The following is a 13,021-nucleotide window of genomic DNA, read 5'->3' on the forward strand; positions in this document are numbered from 1 at the left end:
GGTGTGTGAAAGTAATGGAAATAAAGAACCTATTTTGGATATGACAGCATTTAAAAGTTTGTATACAATCTATGCGTTTGACCTGGGCGCTCAAAAGGAAACTATAAAGTCTAATCGAGTGGATACTTCCCTATACATTGAAAGAGGAGAGAGTGAAGAAGTTGATACATATTGTTTGCTTTTGGAAGAAATAGAATTACAGATAATGGTGTGATGATTAGTCTCACATAATTTTTTGTTAAATAAATGAGTGGCAAAGTACCAACTGGGGTATATGTTAATCAAATCAATCTTCATAAACTATCATCTTGTGTTCAAAATCAAAAGCCTTGTACGATTAACGTTAATACAATTCAGAGTAAAGGAGCAGTAAGAATTGATGTTTTGCTCACAAGAGAACAGGTTAAAATCTTGAATGACACTGGCTCACTTAAAATTAAAATGACAAAACCAATGTTGAAAAAATATTCAATAAGAGAGACGAGTGGAGGATTTCTCCCATTTCTAATTCCTTTATTTGCTGGTTTAAGTGCGGTTGGAGCATTGACGGGTGGTATTTCAACAGCGGTGAAAACTGCTCACGAAAGGAAGGCTCAACTCCAGGCTCAAAAAGAATTGGAAAGACATAACAAAGAGTTGGAGAAACAAATTAGTGGAAGTGGTGTAATTGTAGATTTTGCTGAAAAACTTGAAGGTCTGCCTGATAAAGCGAGATTGTTAGTTGGAGATATGCTTTCTTCTATAGCACAAGCAGGTGTAAAATTAACGAAAAGAGGTAATGGATTATATCTTTCTAATAAATAAATGAGCATTGATGAGTGGTTGAAAGAATTTGGAAAGAATACAACATCAAATTTACAACTTGTCAAATATTGTAAGAAATTAAAAATTCATAATGTGGTTATTTGTATGAGAGATGAATTAACAAATGTGCCGAAACATACAAAGAATATTATTATGAACTTAGAAGATAATAATGGGAACGGTTCTCATTGGGTTTGCATTTTTAATAGTCAAGACAAATATTATTTTGATAGTTTTGGTCTTCCACCACCTGTTGAAGTCATAAAATTCTTTCAGAATGGTGTTTATCAAACATTTCAAGTCCAAGAATTAAATTCCAAGTGTTGTGGTCAATTATATCTATATGTGTTATTTCAACTCAACAAAAATAAAAAATTTTATATTATTTTTAATCTAATATAAATGACTTATGTTGGTAAAGATGGTTCTATCTTTGGTGTATCCCAAGAACTGGATATTGATTTATCAAATTATTACACAAAGGCACAGGCTGAATGACAGAAATATAATATAACCAAAAATATTAACATGAAAAATGCTTATAAATTAAAAAATTATCCAAGCCCGACTGACGCGAATGACTTGGTGAGATTAAGCGATTTATCACAATATATATATATATATATATATATATATATATATATATATATATATATATATATATATCTTTAAATAAAACGGCCGTGTATTCCAAAGATACAGAAGTGTTGATATTATCTCCAGGTCATACAGAATTCACAGTTCGAATTAAAATAAATTTTTATAAAGAAGGGCGTATCGTTTGTATGAGAATAGAACAATGGGGGTATGATATGAATGATTTAGGGTATAATTGGTCATTTAAAATTAACCTCGAAGACCTGGAACAATTAAATCAGTCTCGTAAGGAAGAATATTATCCACTTGGTATCGAGAATGAGTTTTGTGGGGCCACGATTAGTAAACAACAAATAAAAGAATTTAATAAGGGTTAATATAATAATGGTTTTGCCCTTGTTTATATCATGAAAACAGAAAAAACAGGATTATCTATAATAAGTAAGGAAATACAAAATGATTTAACTATGGGAAGATGGGGAGGTGTTTCGTGCCATAATATTATTCTAACATATATTTCTAATACATAAATGACAGCAAGAAGGCTTCAAGAAAATTATCATTTCTGTGTCCAAGCATACCTTCAAGAAAAGGGTATTCGGTATTTTAATAAATATGTTCTACAACATAAGAATGAATGTATTTTCAATAAAAGATTGGCATTATGCTGATGTTGATAAACCGACAACTTTAGATTTAATTAGAATGTTAAATAATGAAAAAATTATAAAGTTAAGAAAAGGTAAGGCTCTTTTAGAAATTCAAAAGAAATTTTATTGGTTTCCTGTTGTAAAAAAAATTATTTTGGAATCAGGAATAACAAGAAATCCTGATGAATATATGTATGATATTCTATGGGGTGTAAGTGATTCAAGGATAATAAGGGATGAGGAAGGAGTTGAAGAAGAGAGGGAAGAGGAGGAAAAGGAGAGGGAGAAGAGAGAGAGGAGGAGAGGGAGAAAAAAGAGAAGGAGGAAAAAGAGAAGAGAGAGAAGGAGGAGAGGGAGAAGAGAGAAGGAGAGGGAGGAGAGAGAGAAGGAGAGGGAGGAAAGAGCGAGACAAAATAAATATCAAAATATGGAAACCAGTGAGATTAAAAAAAGATTGGTGGTATTACAGAAAATAACTCAACCCACCGAGGAGGAAAACAAAGAATTGACAAGTCTATTTGAAATATTTTCTACAAGACTATTGACATCGATAAGATATTCATTTTAATTCAAGTTTTTCATTTTTATTTTTTTTCTTAAATAAATGGAGGAGAGAGTGAAGGCATTTCTAAGGATTCTTTATGTTTTTAAAAATTAAGATTCAAATGTGCATGTTGGAAACTAAAAAGGTTTTTACACTCTGCAGGAATTTTTCACATAAATAAATGAGTTATTGTCTCAAATGTAAAAAGAAAACTAACACGAAAAATATTTCATATATTAAAAGTAAAAATAACAGGGTTATACAAAAAGGTATATGTTCGGTGTGTGGTTCAAAAAAAAAATCAATTTAACTCCAAACACAAACGAGGAGGAGATATACAAAAGTTTTTATCAGGAAGTAAATTTACAACTACTGGAATACCAGGGGAATTACATCTTCTAGGGTATTCTTTCTGTGGTCCAGGCACAAACTTGGATAAAAGATTAGATGAGGCAGACAATCCTAAATCATGGAGTAAACCCATCAATAGAGTTGATGAAGTGTGCATGAGACATGATATTGATTATGGGAATACCACAACGTTGGAAGAAAAGCATGAAGCTGATAGAGAAATGTTGTATAATTTGTCTCTGATACAAAATCCAACCTTGAGAGAAAAAGTTGATCGGTTCATTGTGAAGAAGATGATCAGTGCTAAATTGAAACTTGGACTTGGAAATTCAAAAAACTTATAGGCTCTAATGATGTCATTAAGACTGAAGATCAATTAGCTGATGAATTACATAAACCAATATTCACAAAGTTTCAGAGAAGGAAAGTTTATTCCAAGGAAGTAGATTATATCTGGTCTGCTGATTTGATTGAACTCAATAATGATAAGGGGTACAAGTATGCTTTAACCGTTATTGATTTGAGGAGTAGATACGCATGGGTTGTACCATTAAAAAACAAAACAGGTCATACTCTTATGTTAGCCTTTCAACAGATATTTAATAAAAGTAAGAGAAAACCTAAAAAATTGTGGACTGATGAGGGGAGAGAGTTTTATAATAAGACATTTATGAATTTTCTAAAAAATAACAGTATTACATTGTACAGTACCTTTAATGAAGGGAAGGCAGTTGTTGTTGAACGTTTTAATCGTACCTTAAAAGAGAGATTATATAAAAAATTCACACAACTCGGTTCACAACAATGGTCATCTTTTATTCAGGATATTGTGGATAAGTATAATGACACGGTTCACACGTCAACAAATATGAAACCATCAGAAACATTTACAAAATTAAAATATGAAAAAGAGATTAATGTCAGAAAACCTAAGTTCAAAGTTGGTGATATCGTAAGAATATATAGGTGGAAATCTCATTTTGAAAAGGGTTATATTAAACGATGGACGAACGAACTTTTTAAAATTGTTGATGTAATAGATACGGTTCCTTGGACTTATAAGATATATGATTTGGAAGGGGAAGAGATTTTAGGTTCATTTTATTCACAGGAATTACAAAAGACAAACATAAATTGAAATTTTTTGACTCCGCCCCTTTTTGACTCCGCCCACACAAAACCCACCCACATAAACCCCACCCCACACAAGCTCCACACAAACCCCACCCCACACAAACCCCACACAAACCCCACCACACACAAACCCCACACAAACCCCACCACACACAAACCCCCCACAAGCTCCACACAAAAACTCCACCCCACACAAGCTCCACACACACAAACCCCACACAAGCTCCACCCATATTCATCATATTCACATCATTAGTGATTAGTTAATTAGTTCCCCACACACAACATGTTTATTTGATTAAAAAATTATCCACCCATCCACACAAGCTCCACTCATCCACCCATCCACCCATCCATTTATCCACACAAACTTCATCCACATGATCCTCATCCACATTCACCCCTCCCACATAAACCCTGCCCACACAAGCCCCACCCACATAAACCCTGCCCACATAAACCCTGCCCACATAAACCCCTCCCACACAAGCTCCACCCCACATAAACCCTGCCCACACAAACCCCACCGAAGCCCACTCACATAAACCCCACCGAAGCCCCGCCCACACAAGCCCCACCCACATAAACGCCCTCCCACAAGCCCTGCCCACACACGCCCCGCCCACATAAACCCCACCCACACAAGCCCCACCCACACGCCCCACCCCCCTCATCCCCCCTGTGCGCCCTCACCTTTGACCCACCACCTCCCTCATCCCACCCCCACCCTTCCGCACACACACACATGGGGAGGGGAGGGGTGGGATGAGGGGGTGATGGGTCGTTGGGCGAGCGCACCTACCCCCCCTCCCTCCCTCTCCTTCATGTCTTGATCCTTTTTTTGAAATTTAAAATCAAGTAATTGTAAACAAAACAAATATAATTAATTAAAATTTAAAATATTAAATATTCATTTGCGAGAATGTATAATCTTTCCCAGCAATCTTCTTCAGATGTCTTGTGATTTCGAAACTCAGACACCATATTCTGTTTTGAAACAAAAAGTGGATAATAATTAGGTTTTATAAAGATAATTACATGGTAATATTAATAAGCCTGTTGTTGGTTCTAAGTTCAAGCCTCGTTGACCACTGAATTAACACACCAGGAGGCCGACTCAGCCTGTCATCCTTCCAAGGCCAATAAAATGAATTCCAGTGTACTGGTAAAACCGCGTCCAAACTAATGATGCAACCAACATAAGGCGACATTCCAAAGAGAGAGTGATATTAATAAAAGAATAAATAAGCAAATAACTAAATAATAATTCAGAAACATTTACCTCCAGAAAATCATGTGTTGTACCAGATTGCTTCAACAGCTTATGTTGTGTGATCGAGCTGAAAAAAAAAAAAATAATGAGTCAAGGGTATAGATGGAGAGACAGACAGAGAGAGGTAGGTAGAAAGACAGACAGAGAGAGGTAGGTAGAAAGACAGACAGAGAGAGATACAAAGAGACAGACAGGGAGAGATAGAGAGAGACAAACAGACAGGGAAAGAGACACACACACACACACACACACACACACACACACACACACACACACACACACACACACACACACACACACACACACACACGTGTCTCACCATTGGTTTAATTCATTCGAGATCAGAGGCCGTGATAAGACTTTGTACCAGTCATTATAAATGTTTTTCAATTCTCTTCTAAAATCATTGACCTCTTCAATAAGAGCATTCATTTGATGCACCTCATCATGATATGTAAACTCCACTTCTTCCAAGGACCTGCCAGGAAAAAATATATATTTTCGCATTATCACGATTTAATTTATAATCAATTGCTTCATTGTTCAAAGAGGAAACCATACACAAACTTACCAACTTTGTAGTGAGCTGTTATCTTCATCGGAAGAGAGTGAGTCCATGTCTCAGTTTTCTTTTACCATTGGTACAATATGGCAAAAAGATCAGAGGCCGTGATAAGACGTCGTGTCAGTCATTAAAAATGTTTTTCAATTCTCTTCTAAGATGATTGACCTCTTCAATAAGAGCATTAATTTCATGCACCTCATCGTGATATGTAAACTGCTCTTCTTCCAAGGACCTGCCAAGAAAAAAATATATATATCAGAATTATCACGATTTAAGTTATAATCAATTGCTTCATCGTTCAAAGAGGAACCTATACACAAGCTTACCAACTTTGTGTTGAGCTGTTTTGTTCGCGGAAGAAAGATCGCTCATGTCTCAGTTGTAAAAATGAAAATCCCATCTGGCAGAAACTTTGTCTGGCGAATCACTTATAAGGCAACGATGAGGAGATTGCTTAATCATTGGGTGTGGCCACAGGAAATGACGCTTCGGGCGAGACAGCTTGGAAAATAACTGGGCGATATATTCTCAAATTGTATGAATCATTTTTAAAACATACTTAAAATGCCCTAAAATGATTTTGATTAAATTTATGTTTAAAAGCCTGTTCGTGTTCTGAGATAAAATAGAAACACGAGGCCTTGTCTCAGAATAGTTCCTATTTTTTCACAGCATGACTGTCCAAAAACACTTCCTCATTTTCACAGCACGACCGTGTCAAAAAAAACACTTCCTCATTTTCATGGCACGAACTGAAAACATTTGAAACAAAACTTTTTTATGGCGTGGTTTATGCACAAAAATGATTTGCAACTCGGGCGGTGGCCAGATGAGATCATTAAGAGAAGTTTATCATTTCGTAATGGCACAAAAGGGGTATCTTAAAAAATATAAAGATTCAAATGTTTTGTTTTTCAATATTTTAGATGGGGATTATTGTGCAAATAAAATTAAACTATTGAAGGAATTTGAGAATGAACAAATGTTTATAGGTTCAATGAGTGAGCTAAACAATATGCATCGGTTATTTGAAAAAGAGTGTCCCGAGGCTTAGACGTTTCAGATATTTCTTTCAAATCACCTTTAACAAATCTTTATCTTATTGCATGGGTTATTTGAAAAAAAGTGTCCCCAGGTTAAAAGGGGAGACAAATAAATATACCTTGGGATAAAAAGGGGGTTTATTTTTAAGGAAAAAAAATATGAATCGCTGAAAATCCCCCATTCATTTACATGGGGAAAAGTGAGCCAGAACCAGTATATTCACCCTACTGTTACATTTTAAACATGAATCGAAAAACGTTTTAACAGTACTTTGGCTCTGAATTTGTCCCGATCGCACATGCATTGAGAGGAGTGAGATCATTTTTTTTAGTCTGTCTGCCTGTCTGGCAGTCAAACAAAATTGAAAATCATTCCATGCACAAAACTTGCTGTTTGGACATCATAAAGGACACAAACAACAAGCACGAATAACAAATGTAACCCGTTAAATAAGGTGGTTGAAAAGAGGCCGCATCAATGGCGGTAAACTTCCAATTTTTTTCTACAACGTTTAAAATTTTTATTTTATTTTAAAGAATTAATGACTTGAACACTGTAGAATGCCAATCACCTTGTTGTTACTTTCAAAACCCTTCGTTTAGCAGGACTTGGACAAAATATTAGGCATTTTATGTCATCACGACCAATCAAATTTGCTGCTCGCAGACCCCACCCACGTCCTTGTTCCTCAAGACAGTGCGGGGTAAGGTGTTCGATGAAGTCTCTTGTTCATTATATGCCTTTTTTGGTGTGTTCGCAGCCTGTGGTCGTGAACTTTTTTACAGCTAAGGATTAACCCTGTACAGGTCACTCGTGAAATGCACAGTCCTGCTGAAGCAGCCCTCACGCAGGGCCATAGGAATTTGGAACTTGCTCAGAATACATTATACAATGGCCTCTTACTTTCTAAAGGTATAACAGGATCATTAAAAAAAAAAAAATATATATATATATATATATATATATATATATATATATATATATATATATATATATATATATATATATATATATATATATACCATGGTAATGCTATTAGATGGAACAGTTGGATTTTTGTCTTCTCCAAAGGACGGCTCACTCACTAATGCAACATCCTATCTGCAAATCGCCAGACCAACAGTTTCGTGTTGGGTCAGGACTGAAACCCAGACAAGGCTGCCTTTAGGTGAGTACGGACCTCTGTGCTGTCTTGTAAAGCCACAGGGTATTCCTTGGCTTTTAATAATTTCGAATCAAGATGATAAGCACCACTCCTTCTGATTAGTGGTCCATGAGACTTCTCTCAATGGGCTCAGTCCAAAGGTTTGTTCTTCCACTCTGAATTTAAATATCGTGATGATCTATGCATGTGGGGTTTTGCATGCCCACTGTTATGACTTGGCTAATAATTTCAAATGTACAGGTGGTTGGAGGAGTTGGGAGTGGGTGTTGGTGATTTTTATTAGTCATAAGACCAAATGTAGCCAAAAGAATACCTTTCATTTTACCCTGCCCCTCCCCATTGTGCACATGTTCTACCAGCATCTCTTATGTTATCATCCCGAGTCTAAGCTTAACACAATACATCCAATCATTCGTACCCCTCTTCTCTCACGTGAGCAAGCCTGTTTCCAAGTCTTTAGTCTCACGTTCTTTCCTCCATTATTTCGTGAGCTGCCTGATCATGATCTCTCCCATTTATACCTCTGAGTTTTTGTGTACCCACCGAGTCCCGATCCACATTTCGCCTCCGAATCATCTCCTTGTGCTGTCTGTGGTCCATCTCTGCATTCTTATCCATCTATTTCTTCTTCGACCTGTATAAACAACTATCATTTAATCTATAGGCCATGTTTGTGTAGATATGACACCATTCTAAAGACAATTAATTCAAGTGCAGATGCCATTTGATCTTTTATGTTCACATGATTGCAAACTTGATGGCCTGCTTATAACTTCCTCCTCTTGAGGACGACGTGCTCCACAAGGAAGTGTCCCTTCCTGACATGATGCAAGAACGACTGTTTAAAGTGACTGGATCACCGAGGGCCAGAAATGAGAATTTCAAAAATCTGCTGCGAAGTCACATTTGTCAGTAAATTTTAAGGATTTGCATCCAGTGATTGCAATGTTGAAGCACAGGTCACGTGGAAGACTTTAATTTGTGAGTATTGCATCTCTAAGGCACTAACATTAACTGCAGTCTTCAGGAGCTCATCTTCCTGGCCAAATAATAGCCTGTTGTGCTGTTTGCTGAAGACTTCAGCAACAATGGGACGTTTTTTTTTTATCTCTTTGCTTGGACAACGTATCCCATGGGGATGACGTGTTCAGAGGATGACAATCAAAAATTGTATTTTTCATGATGTGTTATTTCTCATTTGAATCGTGGCTTTTAAATCAAAGCCGTTGGAATTTTAAACTTGCACACATATTGCTTGGTGGACCTCAGTCGATCCTTCCACTCCAAACCTTCTCCTTTGCTCACTCTGCCAAGTCATCACCTCCCTCCTTTTTCTCCCAATAAAGTGTGCAAGCTCACGTTTCATTGAAGATATTAATAGATACCACTGAACTAGTCTGCTGGCTACTGAACACCAAAGAGGGGTCTCTCTCTCTCTCTCTCTCTCTCTCTCTCTCTCTCTCTCTCTCTCTCTCTCTCTCTCTCTCTCTCTCTCTCTCTCTCTCTCTCTCTCTCTCTCTCTCTCTCTCTCTCTCTCTGTCTCTCTGTCTCTCTGTCTCTCTGTCTCTCTGTCTCTCTGTCTCTCTGTCTCTCTGTCTCTCTCTCTCTCTCTCTCTCTCTGTCTCTCTGTCTCTCTGTCTCTCTGTCTCTCTGTCTCTCTCTCTGTCTCTCTCTCTCTGTCTCTCTCTCTCTCTCTCTCTCTCTCTCTCTCTCTCTCTCTCTCTCTCTCTCTCTCTCTCTCTCTCTCTCTCATTCTTTGTGTGCTCCAGATCATAATGTTGGAAGTCTTCATGTCCACTCTCCTCATCATGCAGCATGGAGCACAGTGTGAGCTTTTCAACAATACAATTTATTTTATTTGTCAATATTGCAAACATTTTTAAAGAGCCATTAATACTTTACTATTTGTTTTCTGTGTTCAGTTAAAAGCCTCGAGACTTATCACCAGGGTTGATTCATGCTGCTAGGTTAGCCATGTGTGGGTTATTGATGAACCTGAGAATGTCCAGTAGGTCAGGCTTGCACCTTTTTGCTGAATGTACTCTCAAAATTTGTTGACCGAAGGAATTCAGCTTAAGAAATATGACTGGTCTTTTCTCTCATTAATTTTTTTAGTAGCTCGCCTGTTCGAAGAACAGAGAGCTATAGCGATACCCCCGGCGTGAGCGTCAGCGTGAGCATGAAAATGTTAAAGTTTTTGGTGCAAGCTATTTCCTTTCTAATGTTTTTATCTACCACACTATTTTTTACTGATTACAAATACATATATTGCTTTAAAATTATTTGGATCAGACTTCACTGCAATGCTTTATAAAAAATATTATTAGACTTGTCTTTTAAAAACGATAAATGTAAAAACAGGCAAGCATTGGGTGGCTTTGACACCAACTCTCTGTTTTTTTTTTTGTTTTTTTAGCAGGATCTAAGGCTCATAGTGGAGCTGCCACACACATGGACATAGAGGAGTACACGAGACACAGCACAGGATTTATAAATGAGAAAAAACACAGCCACTGAGCTTGGGGGGGGGGGGTGCCATCTCTTCCTTGGACACTCTGGGTACGAGCGACATGACAACAATGGCGCAGCCTTTCTCACCACACTCAACGGGACATTTCATCCTTCCCATTGATGCCAACCTATGCTCTACCTCCGCTCTTAGCACCTCTTCACTGTCTTCTGCTGCAGTATCAGCTCCTCCTCTGTTGTCCCAAAGTGTGTGGTGTTCTAACATCTGTGGGCTCCATTCAAACTTAACTGATATCTCACACTCTCAGTCAGGACACTCATCACCACAGACATGCTCCTGCCTTCCTCTCACACATCCCCCTCTTCCCAAACCCTCAAATCTTGTAGCTCCCCCTACCCACTCCCTTCTTCGCCATACCTCGACCAAGTCTCATCCTTCCCCTCTCCTCACCTCTCCCATTGCCCTCCTGCACCTTGGCTATGCCTGCCCTTATCATCTCACCTCCCTCTCAAAGCTTCCCTCTCACCCTCCCTCTCATCCCTCCCTCTCAAAGCAACCTTGACAATCTTCCCCCTCAAAACTCCCCCACATCCTTCCCCTCAAAACTCCCCCCACATCCTTCCCCTCAAAACTCCCCCCACATCCTTCCCCCTCAAAACTCCCCTCACCCTTCCCTCTCAAAACTCCCCCTCACCCTCTTCCTCCAATCCGCCCCTTCTCAAAGTTGCCCCCCCTCACATCCACAAAACTGCCTCCTTCCCCTGCCCTCTCTCTTCCTTATCATCACTCCACCTCCTCCAATCTTCAACTGCCTTCTGCCCCTCTCTTATTAGCCCTCACTGCACCTCAACCCAGCACCACAGAGCCTTTTCTCCTCATCCAGCTCCCTCCCCAAGCTCTTCTGCAATCCCACACACTCTTTCAACAACTCTCTTTACCTCCCCCCTCCCTCGTCCTATGCTCCCCCTCCCCTCCCCTCCCCTGTACCTAAAGCCTCCTCCCTCCCTCTTCCTTAACAGTGTGGACCTCAAACATCCAGGGCCTTCGCTCAAACCTCACAGATCTTTCCATATAGGTTGCCACTGACAAACCAGACATAATCTGCCTAACAGAAACTTTCCTCCTTCAAGACATCTCTGACTCCCAAGTATCTCTCCCTGGTTACTCCCACCTCTGGTTTGACAGACCTGAGCCTTGTCCGGGTGGAGCAGTTGCTCTCTTCATCAAAGACTCGATTGCTCACTCATCATGCACTGCCCTCACTCCCCCACACCCCCAGGAATACCTCTGGCTACAGATTCCCCTCCACTCCCACCTCATGTTTATATGTGTACTGTACCGTCCACCAAACAGTGATGATTCCATCTACACTTCACTATCTGAAAACATGGACCAACTTCTATCTTCTCATCCAAACTCTCTCTTCCTCATATGTGGTGACTTCAATTGTCATCATGCCAGTTGGCTCGGTGTGGGAACCTCTCTCACCTGCCATGGCACTTCAGCAAAAGACTTCTGCGACTTCATTTGGGACTGACTCAATCTGTCAACTTCCCGACCTGGATCTCCAGCAATGATACTCCATCTCTTCTGGATCTGATTTTGACAAATTTCCCTGAAAATATCTGCTGTTCTTCCTCGGCTACAATCAGTTCATCTGACCACATGCTTGTCAAAGTGGACATCTCTCTGGCTGTTATCAGAGAACCACCTCAGTGCCGTCGAGTCTGGCATTTCACTCCAGCCGACTGGCAGGGTCTCCAAGCAGCCATCAAACCTCCAGACTGGTCTCCCATCGCTACTTTCTCCAACAACAATTCGTCCGGGAATTCTTTCAAAGAAACTTGCTCTCCCTCATGCACAGATTTATCCCATCTCATCTTCAGTTGTCCTACCCTTCCTCCCACCCATGGTACACTGAAGCTTGTGGCGAGGCAGTTGTCCTGAAACAACTTCCCTTTGCCTGATGGAAAGCAAACCCAACTGAGGGTAATCTCAGTTTCTTCCACAAAGCTCAGAACAAGTGTGTGTCTACCCTTATGAGAACCAGAAAACAACATCTTCCTCATCTCATGTCTGAACTCTCAAACCTGTCTCCCTCCTCCAAATCCTGGTGGCATCAAGTTAAGTCTGTTTCTGGTGTATGTTCCCCTCCATCCCCTCCCTTACCTCAAATGGCCGCACAGCTGACACTGCATGTGAAGAGGCTGAATGCCTGATCTCTGTGTTTGCTTCTAAATCTTGTGTCCCAAACCCATCGCTTTCTGTACCCAACTTACCCAGTCAAACCCAGCTGTTCCTGGATTCTGTGTCCTTTTCTAAGGAGAAAGTGGAGAGTTTGATGTCAAACCTTCACTCAGATTCTGCAACCGGTTCAGACGGCATTAGCCCACATGTCCTAAAAACCTGCTCTGTTGCTCTTGC

The 13,021-nt window shown here is 39.4% G+C and overlaps 2 protein-coding genes across 2 annotated transcripts in view; both read left to right on the top strand.

Moving 5' to 3' along the window:
- Window positions 1-8,052, top strand: part of LOC147023773 (protein Jumonji-like) — a 58,574-nt gene extending 50,522 nt beyond the window's left edge. Inside the window, exon 21 of the mRNA XM_085889559.1 lies at window positions 8,034-8,052. The gene's annotated coding sequence lies outside the window, so the exon portion shown is untranslated. The remainder of the gene's footprint in view (window positions 1-8,033) is intronic.
- A 1,738-nt stretch (window positions 8,053-9,790) lies between these two features.
- The window catches only part of LOC147023774 (translocon-associated protein subunit alpha-like), a 29,714-nt gene continuing 26,483 nt past the window's right edge, over window positions 9,791-13,021 (top strand). The window contains exon 1 of the mRNA XM_085889573.1: window positions 9,791-9,954. Coding sequence (XP_085745699.1) covers window positions 9,903-9,954 — 52 coding nt within the window. The 5' untranslated portion in view covers window positions 9,791-9,902. The remainder of the gene's footprint in view (window positions 9,955-13,021) is intronic.

Source organism: Eptatretus burgeri, chromosome 7 (genome assembly GCF_056783735.1).
Source record: "Eptatretus burgeri isolate ZD-2024b chromosome 7, Ebu_testis_v1, whole genome shotgun sequence".
Classification (NCBI taxonomy): domain Eukaryota; kingdom Metazoa; phylum Chordata; class Myxini; order Myxiniformes; family Myxinidae; genus Eptatretus; species Eptatretus burgeri.